The 22,077-nt window shown below is 34.1% G+C and overlaps 5 protein-coding genes across 8 annotated transcripts; 3 read left to right on the top strand and 2 right to left on the bottom strand.

Moving 5' to 3' along the window:
- Positions 1–193: 193 nt before the first annotated feature.
- LOC108561882 (chromosome-associated kinesin KIF4) lies at positions 194–4,573 on the top strand. The gene is made up of 13 exons (XM_017920001.1): positions 194–226; positions 278–548; positions 604–1,000; positions 1,057–1,268; positions 1,330–1,539; positions 1,590–2,671; positions 2,736–2,964; positions 3,017–3,168; positions 3,231–3,491; positions 3,548–3,658; positions 3,711–4,046; positions 4,105–4,148; positions 4,392–4,573. Exons 2-13 carry the CDS (start codon positions 278–280, stop codon positions 4,462–4,464), a joined length of 3,378 nt encoding a protein of 1,125 aa, XP_017775490.1. The 5' UTR covers positions 194–226; the 3' UTR covers positions 4,465–4,573.
- Positions 4,574–4,732: 159 nt separating this feature from the next.
- LOC108561892 (ATP synthase-coupling factor 6, mitochondrial) lies at positions 4,733–5,456 on the bottom strand. Its single transcript, XM_017920011.1, has 3 exons — positions 5,339–5,456; positions 5,026–5,186; positions 4,733–4,959 (listed from the first exon to the last, which is right to left on the bottom strand). Exons 2-3 carry the CDS (start codon positions 5,184–5,186, stop codon positions 4,794–4,796), a joined length of 327 nt encoding a protein of 108 aa, XP_017775500.1. The 5' UTR covers positions 5,339–5,456; the 3' UTR covers positions 4,733–4,793.
- A 200-nt stretch (positions 5,457–5,656) lies between these two features.
- On the top strand, positions 5,657–6,704 carry LOC108561771 (protein SEC13 homolog). Its single transcript, XM_017919830.1, has one exon. The coding sequence runs from the start codon at positions 5,758–5,760 to the stop codon at positions 6,694–6,696; it is 939 nt and encodes a 312-aa protein (XP_017775319.1). The 5' UTR covers positions 5,657–5,757; the 3' UTR covers positions 6,697–6,704.
- A 49-nt stretch (positions 6,705–6,753) lies between these two features.
- LOC108561724 (helicase SKI2W) lies at positions 6,754–10,990 on the bottom strand. Its single transcript, XM_017919801.1, has 9 exons — positions 10,697–10,990; positions 10,419–10,635; positions 10,200–10,364; positions 8,907–10,138; positions 8,342–8,848; positions 7,554–8,289; positions 7,298–7,485; positions 7,113–7,244; positions 6,754–7,062 (listed from the first exon to the last, which is right to left on the bottom strand). The coding sequence occupies exons 1-9, from the start codon at positions 10,868–10,870 to the stop codon at positions 6,844–6,846; spliced, it is 3,570 nt and encodes a 1,189-aa protein (XP_017775290.1). The 5' UTR covers positions 10,871–10,990; the 3' UTR covers positions 6,754–6,843.
- A 1,247-nt stretch (positions 10,991–12,237) lies between these two features.
- Positions 12,238–22,015, top strand: LOC108561736 (endothelin-converting enzyme 1). Of its 4 annotated transcripts, none has more exons than XM_017919807.1 (11): positions 12,238–12,502; positions 17,727–17,793; positions 17,853–18,034; positions 18,098–18,335; positions 18,390–18,772; positions 18,826–18,996; positions 19,048–19,196; positions 19,251–19,417; positions 19,826–20,008; positions 20,225–20,659; positions 20,712–22,015. In XM_017919807.1, the coding sequence occupies exons 1-11, from the start codon at positions 12,491–12,493 to the stop codon at positions 21,074–21,076; spliced, it is 2,352 nt and encodes a 783-aa protein (XP_017775296.1). In that variant the 5' UTR covers positions 12,238–12,490; the 3' UTR covers positions 21,077–22,015. The 4 variants fall into 4 exon arrangements, with proteins under 4 accessions (XP_017775296.1, XP_017775307.1, XP_017775301.1 ...); XM_017919818.1 differs by lacking the exon at positions 12,238–12,502 and adding an exon at positions 12,866–12,942 and having other exon boundaries at positions 20,712–21,076; XM_017919812.1 differs by lacking the exon at positions 12,238–12,502 and adding an exon at positions 16,683–16,795 and having other exon boundaries at positions 20,712–21,076.
- The last annotated feature ends 62 nt before the right edge of the window (positions 22,016–22,077 follow it).

Below are 22,077 nucleotides of genomic sequence, written 5' to 3' on the forward strand. Positions count from 1 at the left end.
CACCTAGCGAGCAATTAATTAACCAGCAACTGACGGTCCCCTGCATTGGATTGCATGCAGTTTGACGCATTCATTTCAATCATTTTCTACGATTTTGTTTTTTGTTGTTAATGTATGTGCCCAGAGGATTGAAAAGTTTTAACTTTAAACATTTATAGTTTTACATTTACTCTTTTAATTTGTTTTTATTATATATAGATATATATTTAAAGTCTCTATTCTGGAAGTGAGTTGATAGTGTTGTGTTTTCATTTTTATTTTTTCAGTTGTTTTTTAGATGGCAGATACTTCTACAGTTCAGGTGGCTCTCAGGATAAGGCCTTTGGTGCCAAGTGAAATATCTAAAGGCTGCAAGTCTGCATTGGATGTAATAACAAGTTTAAACCAAGTGCGGATTCTAGATTCTGAAAAGGCCTTCTCTTATAATTATGTCTTTGGTAGTGAGACAAACCAAGAAATATTCTACAACATCTGTGTGCAACCACTGATTAAGAACTTATTCAAAGGATATAATGTCACAATTTTAGCATATGGACAAACTGGCTCAGGTGTGTATATTTGAGATTTAGTTTTGGAAGACTCAAATTATTATCAATATTTTAGGTAAAACTCATTCCATGGGCACTGCCTATAAGGGTGAGGGTGAGATGGGTGTAATTCCAAGAGCAGTTAATGATATTTTTGACTATGTAAAAGATAATTTTGGATATGATTTCACAATAACAGTATCCTTCATGGAACTTTACCAAGAGATATTATATGATTTACTGTCTCTTAAACCAAGGGACCAGTGTGTTGTAGAAATGCGTGAAGATATAAACAAAGGTATATTCATACCTGGATTAACTGAACAAGTGGTTAATAACATGTCAGAAACTTTGGACTGTCTGCTAAGAGGATCACAAGGTAGAGCCACAGCTTCCACTAACATGAATGCCCAAAGTTCAAGGAGTCACGCAATTTTCACTATAACACTTGCAATGCAGAAGAAAGGCTCTAGGTAAATTTCAATTCAGATTAGAACATAATTCAAATAAATTATTATTTGTATTTTAGTGAATCCAAAACGGCTAAATTTCATTTGGTTGATCTGGCTGGCTCAGAAAGATCTAAGAAAACTGGAGCCACTGGGCAAACTTTGAAAGAGGGAATTAACATCAATAGAGGTCTTCTAGCTTTAGGAAACGTGATATCGGCTTTAGGAGATGATAAAGGACAACCTTCTTACATCAGTTATCGAGATAGTAATTTAACTAGGCTTCTTAAAGGTATTAAAATATTAAACAAATTTGTTTAAATAGTAAACGTAATTATATATTTTTCGTACAGATTCATTGGGCGGAAACAGTATTACATTGATGATAGCATGCGTTAGTCCTGCCGATTACAACGTGGAGGAAACTGTTTCCACATTACGATATGCCGACAGGGCTCGAAAAATTAAGAATAAGCCTGTTGTTAATGAAGACCCTAAAGCAGCAGAAATTAATAGATTAAACAAATTAGTGCAACAATTGAGGCTGGAAATTGTTGGACAAGGTAACACATTAAATGGAGTTTGCGTATTGTTAAAAATATTGTTTTATTAGGTGGGCCTATCATATGTCAGGAAGAGTTATCTTCGCTTAAAAATGAGATTTACGATTTGAAATCGAAAAACAGGAATTTGACCGTCAAACTGTCTTCAACCATAACAGAAAATACAGCACTTCTCGAACGAGTCTTGATCTTCCAAGCTTCGAACGAATGCATGTCAAAGAAGTTGAACGATCTGAAAGATACATACGATATTACATTGAATAATTTGAATGTAAGTTTAGAATCGAGTGATGTGGCTGCAATCAAGCAGCACGTATGTAATTTGAAAGAAATCCAAAGTCAGTTCACCGAACTCGACAAGGAGCAGAAGAAGAACGAGGACGAAATTAAGATGCATGAGATTACCGTCGCCAAGAACACTTTATCTGGCGAGGCGACGTCTGAGACTGAAATAAATGAGAGGCAAGAATCGCACACGGCCCAACAGATCGCAATGAACTATCAGCTGCAGGAGGTGACCAGGATGTTAGCCCAGAAAGAGATGCTGGCACAGAAAATTGCCGACAATAATTGTCATATGGTTGACTTTTCCGAAATGGCTGAAAACGAGGCGAAAATTATGGCACTGCAGAAGGAAAAAGATGAGCTGTTGCAACAACTGAATTCCGTAAAATCGCACGGAGCCAGCTCAAAGATAGCCGAGCAACGCAGAAGGCGTGTCCAGGAATTAGAGGGACAGTTGCACGATTTAAATAGGAAAGTACAGGAGCAAGCAAGACTGATTAAGCTTAAGGAGAAGGACGAGATAAAAATACGTCAGCTGAATAACGAGATTCAGAGTATGAAGTCAACTAAGGTGAAGCTCATCAAGAGCATGCGGCAAGAATCGGATAACTTCCGGACGTGGAAAATTCAGCGCGAGAGGGAGTTGTCGAAATTGAAAGATCAAGATAGGAAACGCCTCAATCAAATTGCTAAAATGGAAACCAAGCACAGCAGACAGCAGAATGTACTGAAAAGGAAAGTGGAAGAGGCTGCAGCTATTAACAAAAGATTAAAGGATGCTTTGGCGTTGAGAAAAGCCGCGCAAGATACTAAAATGAGTGGCAAAATCGAACGCTTTGGTCCATGGGTAATTAACTGTTATGGGTAAATTATGTCACTGATTAATAATATGATGTGATTATTGATACTAGGTTCAAAGGGAGTTAGATGTTTTTGTTAGCACTGTAGAAGCCACCGCGACATTGGAAACTCTTATAGAAGATCGAGGTACATTACAGCATCAGTTAGAGAGTTTGAAAGCTTCAGACGATGCACATACTGAGACTAAGATTGGCGAAATTCATCATCTGGAGGACGACATCGAACTTAGATCAGCACAAATCCAAGAGATCCAACAGAAAATTTTGGACAGCGATGAAGGTAATGCTTCTCCTTAAATAAGTATTATTATTAATTATTATTTTATTAATAGAAAACAAGTGCAAGACCCGTTTTGACAACATCCAGACAATGGGCGAAGCCAAGTACACGTTGAAAGCATTGTTTGAGTTGACGGCTGAAATTAAGAAAAAAGAAGCGTCAAAGGAATTCAAATTGAATGATTTGCAATCACATCAGTCTGAGGTATTCATTGATTCATTTGAGAAGATTTAAGAGGATTTAGTTTTATGATACTCTATTTACAGCTAGTGAATAAACTCCGTTCGTTTGAAGAGCGGAATGAGTATTTGGGCGAGAAGCAACGGGATGAAATATCAAAGATTCAATCAGAGTATGAAGAGAAGATATCGGTTCTTCTCAAACGCATCCGCGGTATCGAGATGAATGTGGAAGAAAATGCTATTAACGAGAACATCCATATTCAAGAATTTGAGAGGATGGAGCAGAAATTGGAGAACGTTTTGGAAGAGAATTCCGAGCTGCGAAAGAAAGTCGAGGAGATTAATGTGAGTTTTCTCTGATTATTACAATGAATTATGTCATTGATTTAATTATTGTTTAGAAATTGTTGGAGGAAACAAAGAACATGTCAAAAAGTTCTATACCATTAATTACAACACCGCCAAGACCAAAACGTCCGTCAACAGATGATATTAACGGCACATTTGTAAAGGTATGGTTTAAAAATATTTTTTATTTAAATATTAAATATATTTTATAATTAGAAAGCGCGAGAGGACACAGACGGAGAGGATATTATATTTGGAACACCACTCCGAATGGACACCACGTTCGAAGATGACGATACCAAGGATCCTGATTGGAGAAAAACGCCATTAGCGAAGCGCCTTCGGAAGATGAAAAGCACCATGGAAACCACTGTACCGACAAAGAGGAGCATATCAGGAGGTTGCAGTTGTTCCAAGACTGACTGCTCATCAAAAATGTGCGGCTGCAGAAAATTCTCCGCCACATGCAATGAGAATTGTAAATGCAATTCGACTATTTGTATCAATAAAGGAAACGACGAGAACAAGAGCCCCGAGTTGCAGGAATTTGATGTAAGATATTTAGGGTTTTCACAAGTTTATTTTATTTATCATATATTTCTCTTTTTAGACGAGGTACGAAGATAATGAAGAGGTCTCCTTTAAGAAACCAAGGTATTATAAATTAGTTAAAAATAGTATCATGAAATAACCATTGATCAACAAAAATGATAATACTAAAATGATAGTTAAAATATTAGATTTATGGGTTATAATTGTAAAAATGAGTTAGTAACATAAAGTATTAAATTTTTAGTTGAGATGACTCCTAGCTATTACCTCTTCAGGAAAATAGCTGGGCGAATTATTGCTGATGGATTTTCGGAATATTGTTTAATTTCGATATTTTTTTTTTAGGTCCCTGGAACTAATCCCAGATAAACTAGGAAGGAAGACAAGAAAGCTGTACACATTGGCGCATATAAAATAAGAGCGATCATACATTTATTAAGTTTATTCATTTAGTAGTATATTGTTATTCCAGTAATTTACATATTTATATTTTTGTATGTCCATATTAAATAAGAACGAGATATTAATATTTGTATTCTTTATGACATTTCTCACCCTTAGTCATTTGACTAAGATATCATTAATTTCTGAGATGTTTGTTTGATACAAATTGTCAGTGTTCAAATTGAAGAAAAGTACTGTTACTTAATTTTTGTAAGTTATGATTAGGAGCAAAATAATAAGACTTTTTTTTTATTAATTATTATTAAACATCTAATGCGTTTTTTTTGCTATATCAACATGAGTTTACTTTTCCATGTGAACTGGATCAACAACTGGGTCTACGAATTTAAAGCTGGGGAACTTCTTCATGTCTACTCCCTCACCACCTCCATATTGCTTGGCAGCCTTCTCCAACTCAGCCTTCAATTCCCTCTGGATGTCGCCACTTGGTTCAACTAATTTGTAGCCACTAAACACCCAAGTACAAAAATGGATTATATTATAGCTAAGTGAAACGTTAGATAAACATTCTTACGGTCCACTCTTTGAAGCGTACTCCTTCAGTTTATCGACGAACAATTGCTGAATTGGATCGCTGGCCTTTTGTAAAGCTGGTGCGGCAAGACCCAAGTTGCGGGTGCAAATCACTTGGCGCACATGATTCTTAACACCGTTCAAAAGTTGGTTGGACAACATCTAGAAGCATATCAAATATATTATATAAATCCATCAGAGGTTAAGTTATATAACAATTTTCAAATACATTTTACGAACCCCTAATTGAAACAAGATATCGCAGAATTAATCGTTTACGCTTCTAAATGTATGGTTAATTATTGCAAACTTACTTTTCTTATTTGATTGAACTTTTTGAATAAGAAACTGGAATATATGAGAAAAATTATTGATTGAATGAAACGAAGTGAATTTTGACATTCAGTTCCCCCACCAATAATTTTAAATATTTATTTTGGTTGGCAGTAATGTTCTTAAAATGTAACAATATTAAATATTACTCAATTTGTTTCATTAATTTGTTTTTTCTACAAATACTTTAATTTATATTCATTTAATTATATTAATTTAATACGAAGAAATTGAATCATTTTCCTTTTAACCAACCTTGTGATGTAAAGTAACGAAAGTAACCAGGTCAATAAGTTAATTTTGACTTGGTGTTAAATAAAAGTGTCAAAGTGACGTGGAACGTTAGCTTGTTTGTGGTTTTCGTTTTTGAAAGTCTTTTTATTTACTGAAAGTAGTGAAAATGACTTCTCTGCTGAATTCCATCGATACCGGGCACGAGGATATGATCCACGATGCCGAGGTTGACTATTATGGTTTGCGTCTTGCCACTTGTTCATCGGATCATTCCGTTAAAGTATACGACATCAAGAATGGAGCTCACAACTTGATTGATGATCTGAAAGGACACTTTGGTCCTGTATGGCAGATTGCCTGGAGTCACCCCATGTTTGGCAACCTCTTGGCCTCATGCTCCTATGATCGCAAAGTTATTATTTGGAAGGAGACCCAAGGGAAGTGGAGCAAGTATTACGAATATGCCAATCATGATTCCAGTGTAAACTCAGTTCAGTTTGCTCCAGCTGAGTTTGGTTTAATACTTGCCTGTGGAAGCAGTGATGGATCCATTTCCATTTTAACATACCAAAGTGAAACCAACAACTGGGATGCAAAGAAGATTCAGAATGCCCATACCATTGGTTGCAATGCTGTGAGTTGGTGTCCTGCCATTACACCAGAACCTGCATTTGATAGTAATCATGTTGGACCAATGCAAAAGAGATTAGTATCTGGTGGATGCGATAATCTTGTGAAAATATGGAAGGAGGAAGATGACAAGTGGGTTGAGGAGAAGAAATTGGAAGTGCACTCAGATTGGGTCAGAGATGTTGCCTGGGCTCCATCAGTTGGATTAAGCAGACACACTGTTGCCAGCTGTTCTCAAGACAGAAGAGTTGTCATCTGGACCAGTGAAGATTGTCAGAGTTGGAGCTCAAATATCTTGCAAACATTTGATGATGTTGTTTGGAATGTCAGTTGGTCTTTGAATGGAAACATCTTAGCAGTATCTGGAGGTGACAATAAGATCAGTCTGTGGAAGCAGAATCTGGATGGAGCTTGGAAATGTATTAGTGATGTTACTAAGGGACAAGCTACTAACAATGAACAACGTGCCCTTTAACAAAATTTGTATTTTTTTAATGATATATTAATGTATTTCCTTTATTTGTTTGTTTTGTTATGGCAAAACAATTTCATATTCGTTTCAATATACAAATATAGTTTGATAATAATTAAAAAATGAAAAAAAAAATAGATTTTTAATAATTTATAAGACTGTACTCTCCTTTTGTGTGTACAAGCTAGCGGCAAAGACGATATCACGCTTGATAGCGGTTGAAGCCTCTTCCATTTTATTCTGCAATTCCGGATCCCCAATCAATCTGGCCGCATTTTTCACATCACAAATAGTTTCGTTCAACTGTTGAATGCATCTGACTATGATGCCTTCTTGTACATCGGTCAAATTCATAATTTCAGCAAATGGCTACAACAAAATATATAAATAGTTGCAATAAAATACTTTACTTTTCTTACTTTAGCCGAGGCCCATTCATAAACCACTTCCACTAATCCGAAATTCAGTTCCCTGTTCATTTCCTCGCAAATTTCGTATTTCAACTCGAGAGCTTGGATCTCATCATAAATATGCTTAATTTCGAAGATTCCCTAAAAAATATGAATATTAATTGCAACTAATGATTACGGCAATAAGTTAATACATTAGTCAGTTCATCAGTTAAGACTATTTCGTTAATATCGATCATAGTCTTAGCTTGGAAAACAATTGAAGATAGAAGAGCAGCGACTTCTGCAGGTTGGAGTTTTGTAAGAATGTTTCGTAATACGAGTTCCGTCACGATCAATTCATTCATTCCCATTTCACAAGCAACGCGTCCTTTCAATTCCACTAAAAATATCAAATAATTAATTTTAAATATGGATTATTCATCGGAATTTTGATAAAAATAAACAAACCTCGGTTTTGCAAATCAACATATTTCAAATCCCTGAGTAATTTGATTCGGTTCTCGTAATCGGGATACAGAGTCATGCTAGCATGTGAAAGCATGTACTTCAGATGGTCTCTCTCATCTTCCAGCACTTTTTTCTCATAAACGATAGTGAATTGATCCTCAAAATTGGGGATCCTGATCAGACTCATCTGATCCAGCACTAATTGTCTAAGGTTATTAATGAATTTCGTGTTTTCGTATAGATTGTGCTCGTTGATCTTCAGATCGGTGATCAAGTCCAAGGCTTTCAAATTACCACCAGACTTGGCCTCATCTTGCACTTTCATCAATTCCTGAATGGCAGTGTTACAGGATGGACCTGGAGGATTATCACTGAATCGAGGGATTTGCCTCTTATCCCAATCTTTTAACACCATATCGCCGTCGATCTTCAGTTTGCGATCGTATATTTTGAAAATATTGATTGGTTGCAAGCTGAGTACTTCATGAGATGAAACACCACCAATAGGTGCATAAAGATTGTCTCGTGACAACGCCAACATTTGATACCATAATTCTGACTTCTTCTGATTTTCAGATTCGTCTATTATAACAAGCACTTTTAAGGTAATGGAATTAGACCGTATTGTGTTTGATAGAATTAAAGCCAATTTATTGATGTGATGTTGATATGTTATCAAAACCACACGTCCAGGAATTAACTCTTTCACCACCTTCTTCGATTTCATAACATCTTCCTGAAAATAAAAACAATAAAATTAATATACAACAACAATTTAGTCTTCTTACAAGTGACTCTTTTCTAGCATCCAAATACTTTTTGGCCCGTTCATAGAATACTATCAATGGTTCCAAATAACTGCTCAGTTCGCCGCTGAAGTTTCTATTGAGATTATTCTCAACCTCCACGAGTTTAGCCCTAAGGCCGTTCATCTTCTTCTGATGATCAGCTTCACGGAAACTTCTTGACATCATTCCTTCAACGCTTAGACTCTCCACTCTGAGCAAACTCAATACCATTCCATACGTTAATCGGAACTGGCTGGTTAATTGGCTCGGTTTTCCTAACATCATGTCTTGCAATTCCATGGCGTATGGTAATAAGCCTTTGCAAAGTATAATCACTGTGCCTTTCTTGTCTTTACCTCTCCGTCCAGCACGGCCAGCCATTTGAATGTACTCGGCAGGAAGTAGATTTCTTCTTTCCCTTCCGTCGTGTTTGGAAATCGAATCGAATATGACTGTACGAGCTGGCATGTTTACGCCCATAGCAAATGTTTCAGTTGCGAAAAGTAACTGAAAAATGAATAAAATAGAGTAAGTACTCAATTAAAAAGAGATATATAATTTATACTTTAATAAGTCCATTCTGGAAGAGCATCTCCACCATTTCCTTGATGATTGGTAAAATACCGCTGTGATGAACGCCTATACCGCGTTCGAGGATCTCGCGCATTCTACGAATTTGTGGAATATTGCGATCTGGTTCTTTCAAACTCTTCACGCATTTTTCGAAGAATCTATGAATCGCTGACTTCTCTTTCTCGGTGGTTAAATCCAGACTCTTCAAGTTTTCTGCATTGTTGTCACACTTCGCCCTGGAGAATGTAAACACGACCACCGGTAAAAGCTCTTTCTTCTTCAAATGGTCCACCAAAGAGAACCACATGGTTTTCTCCTGTTTCGGATGGTATTTGCTTACATTCGGAATGGAAGCTTTGGCTTGCATGTATCCACCTTCGTTCCAACCCTTATTGCTCAATATCGAATATCTGTTATCTTTAGTACTACCTCCAGTTCCAGTGTACAGGTAATGTTCGAGTGGAACGGGTCTTTGGTACGTGGTGACTACGTAAACTTTTCTTTGATGAGTTCTTCCCAACCAATCGGCAAATTCCGTCGTATTTGGTACTGTGGCACTGAGGAGAACGACGCACACGTGCGCCGGCAACAAGATCAAAACCTGTTCCCAAACATGTCCTCTCTCTTTATCGTTGATGTAATGTACTTCGTCAAAGATTACATACTCCAAGTCTCTGGTAACATCGCTTCCACAATACAGCATGCTTCTCAAAATCTCCGTGGTCATTATGAGACAAGAAGCAGTTTGATTGATTTGGAAGTCACCGGTGATTAAACCGACGTCTTTGAAAATTTGCTTGAAATCTCTGTACTTCTGATTGGACAGTGCCTTAATTGGAGAGGTATAAATTGACCTAGTCATATGTTTCTTAGATAAAGCAATAGCGTACTCCGCCACAACAGTTTTTCCCGCAGACGTGTGAGCTGCAACAAAGACGTGATTGTGTTGTTCCAATTGAAGTATAGCTTGCTTTTGGAATGTATCCAATTCGAATGGATATTGATGAGCCATTTCCGGAATGCGTTCGTTAAAATCCGGAATCGGCTTCGTCGAGTCCAATAATATAGCGAATTCCGTCCCCTTCATTGAAGTATGCTCTACCTCCTTACTAATAACCAATAATGGTACTTCCTTAGGTATAACATCAGCTTCTTCCGGAAGTTCTTCCGAGTTAACAGACACCTCTTGATCCGCTTTCGGTGTTTGCACAACATTCCAAACATCTGTAAATAAATGTCATTATTTTTTATATAGGTTTATGACGAAATATTAAATTATGTTTACCTGAGAAATTATCCTCATTATTCAACAAATCAAATAGATTAAGTTTGTTGTTAGCACCAATTACAACATCCTTGACAGCAATTTTATCTTTATCATTTTCCACAGTAAACCCATCTTCTTTAAATGTTATACCCCTGTTGAAACCTGGGGGCACAGTTAACAAATCTAAAAAAAAAACATGAGCAACTTTTCTTATAAGATCATCTAATAAAAAAATACTTTTATCTAATAATTCTGATTCAGTTGGCAAGTCCACTTCTGCTTCATGAAAGCCTGCTGGCATAAATGGTATATAAGAGGCACAACCTCGAACAGTTTCTGAAGGTAATCCTGGTGCTCTGGTTAAAGACATTGAGTTTTTAGCAGTAGCTCCGGCTCCTTGTATAGGAACCTCTTTAAATTCAGTTATCTCCCCAGTATTAGGATCACGTTGCACCTGAGCAGTATAAACATAATATTATCAATGTAAAAACAATGTACATATAAGCGCAACGAACCTTGAGGGTCGTGGCTAACGGCGAACCATCATAGTGCAAAAGGGATTCATAATTTGAGGTCCTGGGCCAAAATTCCTGGCTCCTCTCATATTTATGTATTGGCAATTTATCAGGACAAATCAGATAGTTCCTTAGTAGGTGCTCGATATCAGGTAATATCGGTGGTGGTTCCATTATTTTAATATTTTACAGCAACAAAATATAACCTCGAATCGATTCAAATACTTTGGCATTTGATGATAAATGTAAATATTCTAATCGGAATCCATCTTCGACGCTAGATGACGCTTCAGTCTGTAAATTACAAAAATAAAACTAATTACTTTTGCTACTACTTTTGAAATTCAATATGGATTGTTCAAGAAACGCTTCAAAAAACCAAAATTGTAAAACAAAAAGTTCTAATAATGCAATCTAACAAGTTTAATTTTAATTCAATTAAAATCCAAATTCAACTTTCTATAAATTTGGAAAGTTTTATAAAACTAGTTACAGTTTATAATAAAATATATATTAATTATAATTAATTAATTAATTGTTATTAATGGCTATTGAACATAGGTCTTTCTGTCCGATGTCAAAGTTATTTGTTAGGATTGGACTTAATTATACTTTTGTAAAAGTAGCTTTAATATTGATTTTAAGAAAATTATAAAATCAAATCAAAATATCAAATCAATGCAATGTAACTATTTTTGTTAATTAAAACAATTTTCCAAAATAATTTTGAGATATATTAATAGTTGAAGATAAAAATATATACTCTTTGAAGATACCGCGTTTTACAAAGTAGTTCCGTTCCTATGTTCGTAAATCGAATTTGTTTGTAAGTCGGGGGAATTTTAAAAATATACTTATCTTATCACACTTTTTCATGGTTTTTATTTTTATATATGTTAAATTCCGTATTACCGACTGCATAAATTTGAAAAAATATTTAATAAAAAACGACAAAAGAAACAAATACAAAAATATTATATTTTATTAATAAAATTATCAATTTTTGTTTGGACAGTTAATTTTTTATGACTATATATCTTATTGTAACAAGTTAAAGCTTTTAGAAATTTGTAAATCCGGGAGTTCGTAAGTATTTGAATATTTCTATTTATTTATTTTACAATTTATATTGAACACAAGACCCTTGTTCTGACGTCTTTCCGCCAAAATTATTCCGAATTTATGTTAGACTAATTTAATTAAATGAATATTTTGTGTTACATAATTTGATTTATAAATTGCAATGCAAATTTAATTAGCACTAATTGCAATTAATTAAAACGTCCCTATAGGATAATTAATTAGTCGCTGCGTATAATTTGCTGCAGAATTGTAATTATTATTTTGCTTTTAATGATATTGTTTGTTGAGGATCGTATTACTAAATGATACAAAATAGTTATTTTTTCGTGTGCGCTTTATGGAATTCTTTCAAACCAATATTATTTGATATATTTAACAAATAATAATAAACAGACATGAAAAATGCGCGCGTAGATAGGATGCTGCAATACTTTCCAACATTTGAACAAATCAATAATTTAGGTATCTCCTTCCTCGTGCACTGGAAGTACCAACGACGTCGATTCGTGTGCGTCCTGGGCGTCGTCGCGCATCCCTTTACCCCGACGTTAACGCAAAAAAAGGGACGGAAGAAAGCAAAATAAAGTGCAAAAGAGCAAAACAACGCATTCGATCTTTAGCACAAAAAAAATACGCATCGTTCGCGGAACCGGCACACTTCCGAATCATTCCACTGGCGATAAAAACCAAAACAAACCATCATAACACACCATGAGCGTTAAGGTTAGTTAATTAGTCGCTAAAACTAGGATACATCCAGATACATCTACAAATAAAGCTTCCTCCAATATCGAGAACTCAACTGCAAGTTGTATCGTACAACCCTTATCGATCTCCCGATTACATTTCGCAATTATTAGCATACGTACTATACTTCTAACGACAGTATCGTTTTACATGTTCAATATAGACGTATCTCGTTTAGAACTATTTTACGCTGATTACGGGCGAGCCACAATGTAACCTAATCCAGGTAAATATTTGAGCACAACGCACCCTCTATATAATCATCTACCCGGGCGGAGAGTAGTAACGCAAATCGGTTTCCTTCTGACGCAAAAGTTACGTGTTTAAAAATAGCCCGAAGCCGGAGAACCAGAAGGAAATTTAACGAAAAGTGAGCTACGCGAAAATCGCTGCACTGCTTTGAACGATTATTAATTGTAAGTTTGTTACCATAAGGATTATCTAAATTGGATTTTATTTGTCTTTATGATGCACTTTTGCTAACGCTTATTTCATTACAAGTAATTGGACGTATTGATTAGAAGTTGAGCAGTTGTTTTCTAATACAATTTGTTTTGTTCACTAATACATTCATTCATTTACAACATAATTGAATTACACCTAATAATCTTTTCTAACTTTGATATAATTTCATTTAGTTTTCAAACTTGGAATGTTTTATTCTAATATTTGTTAAAATTTAAAGCACATTAAAACGCCGGTTAACCATTTTAGTGGTTACTTATTTTATAAGCGAAAATTCTGATATGTTAATATAAAGTTCTGATAAATTAACCGAATATGTTTGGGAACCCCTGAGTTAAACAAAATTGGCGTTTAGTAAATTAAGTTTTTATTTATTTATTTATTTAACAAAGATATTATTAATTTGTTTTTTGGGAATTTGTACTGCCACTTGTATTTTGTGCACCCTGTCTTCTGCCATCTCATAAAAAAATATTTTTTCAACTATAGTTTTACGATTTACGTGTATTTGACGCAGATTTCATAATTAAATTCGTCAAAAATCATGATAATACAAACAATATTGAAATATTACACATATAAAGAAAATTAAAATCATTTTTACTGTATTAAAAAATACAAATCTAAACATATGTCGACATATGTAAACACTGTTTAATTTCATAAAAACTTTAAACACTTCAAAATTACAATCTTAATACAAACATGGACAAATTTAAGAAGAATTGTAATTTTAAAGAGGTAAAAATATCAGAATTTATACCCCTTTTGTTTGCAATTCTTAATAAGTTTTGATGTTTTGAATAAAACATAAATAAAAAAAATATTTTTTATAAACATTTCCTAAATCGATAACTTAGAAATGGTTATAAAAATACATACAGCACTTTTTGGCTGATTTTAATGAATCGTAAATCATGCTTCAGCGTAAACATTTTAAATAATTTACTACTTTTAAAGCTCTCCATCTAAATATTGACATTACTTTAAATGACCTATGTAAAAAATGTTAATGTAAAACTTTAATGAATTGATAAACTGTTAAATTATCTACAAAAATTAAATTATTTTGACAAATTTGCTTACATATTTTCCATTTTAAAATTACAATTTCATATAAGTTTTGATAATTTCAATAGAATATATTAAGAAAAAAAAGGAAAAATTCTGACAAATATTCTGAAAATATAATGTTTAAAAAATTTCCTAAATTGAGTTTTGGCTGGAATCATAAACCGTGCTTCTGCGTAAACATTTTAAATCATTTTTCTACGTTTGGAGCACTCTATGTTATTATTGTCATAATTTTAACATTAACGGACGAAAACATTAATTTCCGTCCTACATAATTGATTAATCCCGCAAATTTCGCGTCCAGTTGACAAAGGCAGAGATAATTTGGAAAACATCGCAAATTTAGTCATTTTATAGTAAGTTTATTACATTCTTTTCAGCGTTCGGTCGAGATTTCTTAAAATTGGCATTCAAGTGGAGAATGTCTTTGTTCCTTAAATCCTTAAATAAAATAAGATTCATTTTATTGTTCAATCTACAATTATCATATTTATATAATGTTAACTTTTTTTATATGCCTGTTGTTTGCAAATAATATAAATATATTATTTATGGAGAAATTTTCATTCATTTTTCAGATTTAATAAGTTATATAAACTTACATTTATTATCGTATTTTAAATTAAAAAAATAGATAAAATTCATATACATATAGCAGTATTTCATTTGTATGTATGATATAATAATTGTAATTTTACGGTTACGTCCCAAATAGGTTTTTAATTTGAAAGTTATTTTTAGTGTGAAAAGTATTAATATTTATAGTTTATCGTTGTTATTTCAAACTATGAAATGTGCGCAATTTTTAATGTATATAATGAAAAATTGCATCATTGAAATAAATTGCAACGCATTGTACGATCATCGACGTAGCCCGTTTTATATACAATTGTGTTATTTGCTGTAATGCATAGAGTTGAATCGAAATTGAAGGAAGAATACTGAGAGATTTGATATATAAATTGAAAAACAAACTAAAGTATGTTCTCAAAATTTCAAACAACATTGAAAGTATGGTTGTTAAAATAAATAATAACGATTATAAATATAAAAAAAATCTATTTCTATTTATGTTTTATGAGTAAATGAAATGCATTTTAATATTTTATTTAATGTTTAATGTTTTATTTTTTATTATGTCATAGTATATTTAATTTACAATCTTATTCCTTGGTAAATTTTCCAATGGAAGTTTTTACCATTATATTCTTATGTAATTTGTTGGTTGGCTGTCCGCTTGCAGAATAACTTTAGTATATTCATACTTTACGATTCCACTATTCCATTTGTATCTGCTGCTATGCTTAATACTGTCATTGACCATCGACTTGGCTGAACGATGGCCCTATTGCTGCAAGCACCGCGAGGGCTCACAAAGAGCGTGGATTCGAACCGGGGTGACTTAACCATTCAGCTATTAGTCGCCCATAGTTAATGTAATGTAATTATAGATTAAGTTATCTCAAATAAATCAAATAATCATGATTTTGCTCATTTTCTTTTTGCTGTTTTGAAACTCGACGAGTCATGTGCAACATTGAATTATTTTTGTTGCACATCAATCTAGTAAATCAAATATCAATTGCTGTTTTCCATTTCTTTTTATGCAGAATACAGCTAAACGATGTTTTGAAAAAAAAACTATATATTCTCGTTTTACGTAATTTTACGAATTTCAGATTATACTTTTATATAAAACGCGGAATTAATTTATGGAATATTAAAATTATAATTTTTGTTTCTATAACTCTAATAGAGAACATTTCGTTGCAAATCACGCCATTTGTGTCGAGTAATTGCAATTAAGAAAGTTATATAACCAGTAAACGTTTCAATAAAAAGAAAAGTGGTTAATTAAAATGAATCGTTTCCCAGAAACTGCATTTATTTGTAATTAATAAATGTTTGCTTGTTTTAAGTGTCTTGTCTATTCAGATTCATTTAATCTTATTATTGAAAATTACATATTGTTAAAATACTCATAGTTTAAATAATATTTATTGTATGTATTTTTTTTTATCTTAAAATTAACTTGACATTTTTTTTATGAATTAAGTTGGTGAAGGTCAGAGACAAATTGAAAGATAAATGGCGCTCCGTTTTCTAATACAATGAATTGCATTATGTAACGAAAATAAAAATGAATAAATTATAATGAAAACGCGAGCAAAACGAAGCACAATTGCGTTCACAGTTTGTCGTCCAATTATATGTAATAATTGCTGCCGCTGCAAATATTATCAAATCAATAAATTTTACATTAATTGGAATAATGTAGTTTAACTGCAAATTGTACATTTTTTAAACAAAGCAAAGATTTTTAGAAATATTATATTGTATGCGTAAAAACATTTTTTTTTCGCAATATTTAATAGTTACTTAACAAATTTATTATTTAGTATTGCCTTGGATACTTTTTAATGATATGACCTTATTTATGAAATATGTATCGAATTAAGAATTTACAAATTTATAAATTTGTTTACAAATTTGTAATTTAACAAAAATGCTGTGATTATATAAATAGATAATATTTTTCAAGTGTCAAAGTGTCACGGCGCAACAGTGCAGCCGGTTTATGTAATATCCAAAGTGTGCGTCGCGTAAATATTAACATAACAGATACTTTCTGGATAAGAAGCAATAGTGGCGTTTCCTTGGTGATTAGAACTCATATGTGGAATTGAAGTGACTAAAGCAAAGTGATTTTCAGAATTTTGTTGATAATCGGTTTGTGATTAAATTGAGTCAATAAGTTTGATCATCGCTGAATTCATTCATTAAGTATTATTACATTTTCCAATGCTTTGCTGTGATATATTAGAGTAATAATTATATGTGCGGAAAGTTTTTAAAATATCAACAAATATCAATTTGAACTTTATTTAATTGAAATTGGCTGTGGTTATCCAAAATGGTGGCAGAAACAGGGCTTGGTTTTTGAAAGTCTGTTTCTAAGTATTTCTGTTTTACAGAATTACTAATAATTGATTGATTATTTGTGTTTTTATGAAACATTATGACCAACGTCTGCATTAGATTTTTTAAATTTTGGTATGAATTTCAAACTCACCACCTTTGTATCGGATTTTACTATAGTCAATACCTGTTTTTAATATTTTGCAAATGATGAATATGTGAAATGAAAAATGCGCTGAACCCGCATAAATATACACATATTGACGTAACAGCGAGCGACTTCTGTTTGTATCAAGTAAAATAAACACGATGGATGCGTATATATATATATCTGTATATCATGGTTGATGAACGAAACGTAAATAAATGAGGAAATTTCGGAATTGCGATGATTTTTTGTAATCTGTCTGTTTATGCAGACGCGTGAGGAATTATCGATTTAAAAAATATCCGAGTACATATGTAGATGGTTTTGCGAGTGTGTATAGGATGATCTATATATATGAAAATGAAAAGCGTACTTGGACAACAAACAGATGGCTCCGAACTGAAAAGCCATCATCTGCGCGTTCAGTCGCGTTCTGCACGCTGCGAGTTCACTACTCCTGGCCTTTAAGTGACTTCAATTGGAGTTTACCAAATCTGCTTAGCAAAGGAAATTATTAATTATAAAATTTTCACCATTTATCCATTCGGACGCTGAAAGTTTTTTCTTGTGAATAATTCGTTTTCAAATTTACAGATGACGAGGTACAAGCATGCAGATTTTGCGGACGACGATAGCGTCGGCAGCGTCCAATTGACGGAAGGTAAGATAATGTTATTATCTGCTTGTCCAAGTTCTGGTTGTAATTCCTCAGATGTTTAGGTATAAGTTCAAGCGCGACGCACATCCGTTACCACACGGGAAGCAGCATGTGGAAGAAGCGATCCATGCTTGAGAAAGCCCTCCTGGTCTTAGTGGGCACCCTCCTATTCGTCGTCATGGTCTTGGCATTTCTATTGAGCTCGGCGGATCGGAGGATACGCGAAGCAAAACTGGTCAATCATGTAAGCGCAACGTGAATAACAAAACATCTCATGTTATTAAATATAAACTATTTGTTCCAAAAGAAACCAACCACGATTCCCGACGAACTATCCATGATGCCTTGTTTAAATAAATCGTGCATTCACATTGCCAATGGTATTCTGGAATCGATGGATCCTGCGGTGGATCCTTGCGAAGACTTTTACTCGTATGCCTGTGACGGTTGGATTCGTGCGAATCCAATACCCGAAGGAAAAAGCACCTGGAACAGCTTCTTGAAATTGGAGCAGAAGAATCAGCAAATTATTAAACACGTTCTAGGTGAGTTTAGTAAAAGTGAATTTCGTTCATTTAACTATTTTTTTTACTTTTCAGAACAACCCCTAGACGATCTAAAATCTAAGGCCGAGCAGAAAGCTAAACTGTACTACGAGTCCTGCTTGGATCTGAATGACACCGTCGAAAATCTTGGGGCTAAACCAATGCTAGAGCTGTTGAAGAATATCGGGGGTTGGAACATCACCGACAGCGGTTTTAACGTAAATCGCTGGAGCTTGCAGAACACGCTTCAAATTATCCAGAATCAATACAACATAGGAGGTCTATTCTCATACGCCGTTGGTGAGGATGACAAGAATTCTACGAGGCACGTGCTCCAGGTGGATCAAAGCGGTTTGACCTTACCAACCAGGGAACATTACCTCAACAAAACCGAGCACGAAAAAATTCTGAATGCTTACTTGGATTACATGACAAAGGTAAATCAAAGTCTAAGTAAAAATTGACTTATCTCAAACATTATTTCCATCAGGTTGGAGAATTGCTCGGTGGAGATCCCAATTCCACCAGAGATCAGATGAGCGGCGTCATTGAGTTCGAAACCAAATTGGCAAATATCACTATACCTAACGAGTTGCGAAGAGATGAAGAAACACTATACAATCTGCTGTCCGTTGCGGAACTTCAGGATCGCGCTGGATTCGTTAGTGTTTCATATTCAATTTAACAATCTATTTATTTTTGAAGTTTACAGATCAATTGGCAGTTGTTCTTCGATAATGCCATGAGGATAGTGAACAAGAAGATTAGCAGCAAAGACGATGTCGTTGTTTACGCACCCGAATACCTTTCTAATTTGACGCTTTTAATCGAAGAGTACAATAAGACCGCCGAAGGAAAAATGTATGATTATAGCAATTGATCAATTTGTTTTACAATAACTCATTAACTTTTCAGAGTTTTAAATAATTATTTAGTTTGGCAGACGGTTCGCACCTTTACAGGTTGCTTATCAAAGGCATTCCGCGATGCCTATAAAGGCTTAAGAAAAGCTATGATGGGCTCGGAAAGTGGAGAAGAAGCTCAATGGAGGTACTGCGTTTCGGATACGACAAATGTTTTAGGTATGATATAATGTATGATAATGCAGATGTATGATATAATGCAGACTATAATATCTTAAAATATCTGTTTAGATACAGTATTTTCATAGTTTTAACATATCTTTATTTTTTTGGATATCCATGCCAATCAAAATAAAATCAGAGAGAAATATGCAAATATTCAAAGCTATATTTAGAACTGGATAAATTCACGCATTGCATAGAGAAAATCTCGAAGTCTTCAAACTATATCAAAATATTATTACCAAAAAGGATTTTGATACGAATCTCATTGTAAGATTGAATCACTAATTCAAATATACTTTCTTGATAACCCTATGAAAACAAATTATTTAATAAAACTTATTCAAATTTTTTTTTCAAATAGAATATATTTTAACTAAATAAATATATTATTTGATTATTTAGGATTTGCGGTTGGAGCAATATTTGTACGTGAGGTTTTCCATGGTGACTCAAAGGTTCATGCAGAGACTATGATCAACGATGTAAGAACGGCCTTTAAAAGAAACTTTAAGAATTTGGACTGGATGGACAAGGAGACAAGGAAAGCGGCCGAGATCAAAGCAGATGCCATCTCTGATATGATAGGTAAGACTTTTTTTACTTTAGGACCAATTTACAACTTTTTAAAAGAGAATATTTAGCAAACCATCGCTTAATGACGAATATCAGAAAATGGCTAACGTCAATTCTTCTCAATTAAGAAAATCTTAATTATCTTGCATCTCTTTAGCCTTTTTGTCATTAAAATATTGTCGAGATTTTATAGCTAGCACATTTGGATCAATTTTATTTGTGTTTCAGGTTATCCGGACTTCATACAGGACCCAAAGCTTCTCGATGAACGATATGCGATCTTGGAAGTGCGCAACGACACCTACTTCGAGAATAACATCAATTTGAACAAATACACGCTTAGAAAAAACCTGGAGAAGATCAATCAGCCTGTGAAGAAAACCACATGGAGCATGTCGCCATCCACCGTCAACGCGTATTATACTCCCACTAAGAACCAGATGGTGTTTCCCGCTGGCATCCTGCAATCTCCCTTTTACGATCCCAGTTTCCCTTCCAGCCTGAACTTCGGAGGAATGGGGGTAGTCGTTGGGCACGAACTTACGCACGGTTTTGACGATCAGGGACGAGAATTCGATAAAGATGGAAATCTGCATCAGTGGTGGAACAACAAGACCATCGAAAAGTTTAAGGCACGCACCAAGTGCGTCGCACGTCAGTACAGTAAGCGGAATAGTACAATAGAAAGCTTTAATCTATATTGAGTTGATTTTAGGTAAATATCAGCTGAATGGGAAGAATTTGAATGGGAACCAGACTCTTGGTGAAAACATCGCGGATAACGGTGGACTTAAAGCCGCCTTCCATGCTTATATGGATCACATGAAGGGAAAACCAGATCCCCAGATGCTGCCCGGTCTAAGTCTCAACCATAAGCAACTCTTCTTTGTTGCTTTCGCCCAGGTGTGGTGCACCGCTGTCACTAAAGAATCGGCCAGTCTGCAGATAGAGAAGGACCCTCACTCTCCAGGCCGATACCGGGTCATCGGGTCGCTGACCAATTTGCGCGAATTCAGCGACGAGTTCAAGTGCAAACCGGGCAGCCCCATGAATCCGAAGGGCAAATGTGAGGTGTGGTAGAAACAGGGCACCCGCGGCCAACGCACTCAAGTCGTAGGCGGCACACAGATCATCTTGTATTGAATTTTATTTTCGTTTTGTTTATCCTTCACAAAAATCTCACAGCGTCGCGCTTCAAGGGTATGCCCAAAAAGGTACTTAACACGAAGAGCATTTCATAAATGCTTGAAACTATACAAAATACCGTACCTTATCTTATCGAAACGAACAAAAATTTCCTTATAAAAAGAACATTTACATATGATTTATATTTTGGGCCATATAGGACCCTTTGATTATAAAATACGATTTACGCAACATCTTCGTTTTCATCTCGGGCAGAGAAACCTAATTACTTTTTCTTTGTTATTACAAAGTAAAAATAATGCACGCTAACTGAAAAATGTAAATGAAAGCTTTAGTTGAGTAAGTAATTTATTATTTGAAAAAAGGAAACCGATTTCGTCTTCCCACACATTCGAAAAAAAACATTTGAATCTTCCATATCACAACACAAACAAAAAAAATCCAAAACAACGCACACTTAAATATTTATAGCATTATAGAGAAGAATAAAAGAATCAGAGAGGTGAACACAATTGTACTTTTTTTTTAATATCGAAAAGAAAAACATGATTTTTTGTTTACTATATTTTACTGTGATAATAAATGAAGTTTAGAACCGTAATTAATGTGAAATGTATTTTGCATTCTTTTCTTCTTTCTTGTGGCTCTGCGTGCAACTCTGAATGGCGAAGCGTATTTACACAGTGATAATATTTTAAATAGCTACCGCCGCCTCATATTCTATCTCTAAACTCTCGCCATTTGTTTTACATTTACAATCAATCGTTTTCCAGTAGTCTAATATATTGTACATATTACATTTATAAATATCCCAATTGTCGCAACAGCTATACCAAGTTAAATATCCATTTACTAAATTAATTTTCAACAAAATTATTTTTTTAGTTTGTTTCCTTTTTTAATTATACAATAATAATAGTCAACACATTCAATAG

This window comes from Nicrophorus vespilloides, unplaced genomic scaffold (genome assembly GCF_001412225.1).
Source record: "Nicrophorus vespilloides isolate i.1.1-1 unplaced genomic scaffold, Nicve_v1.0, whole genome shotgun sequence".
Classification (NCBI taxonomy): domain Eukaryota; kingdom Metazoa; phylum Arthropoda; class Insecta; order Coleoptera; family Silphidae; genus Nicrophorus; species Nicrophorus vespilloides.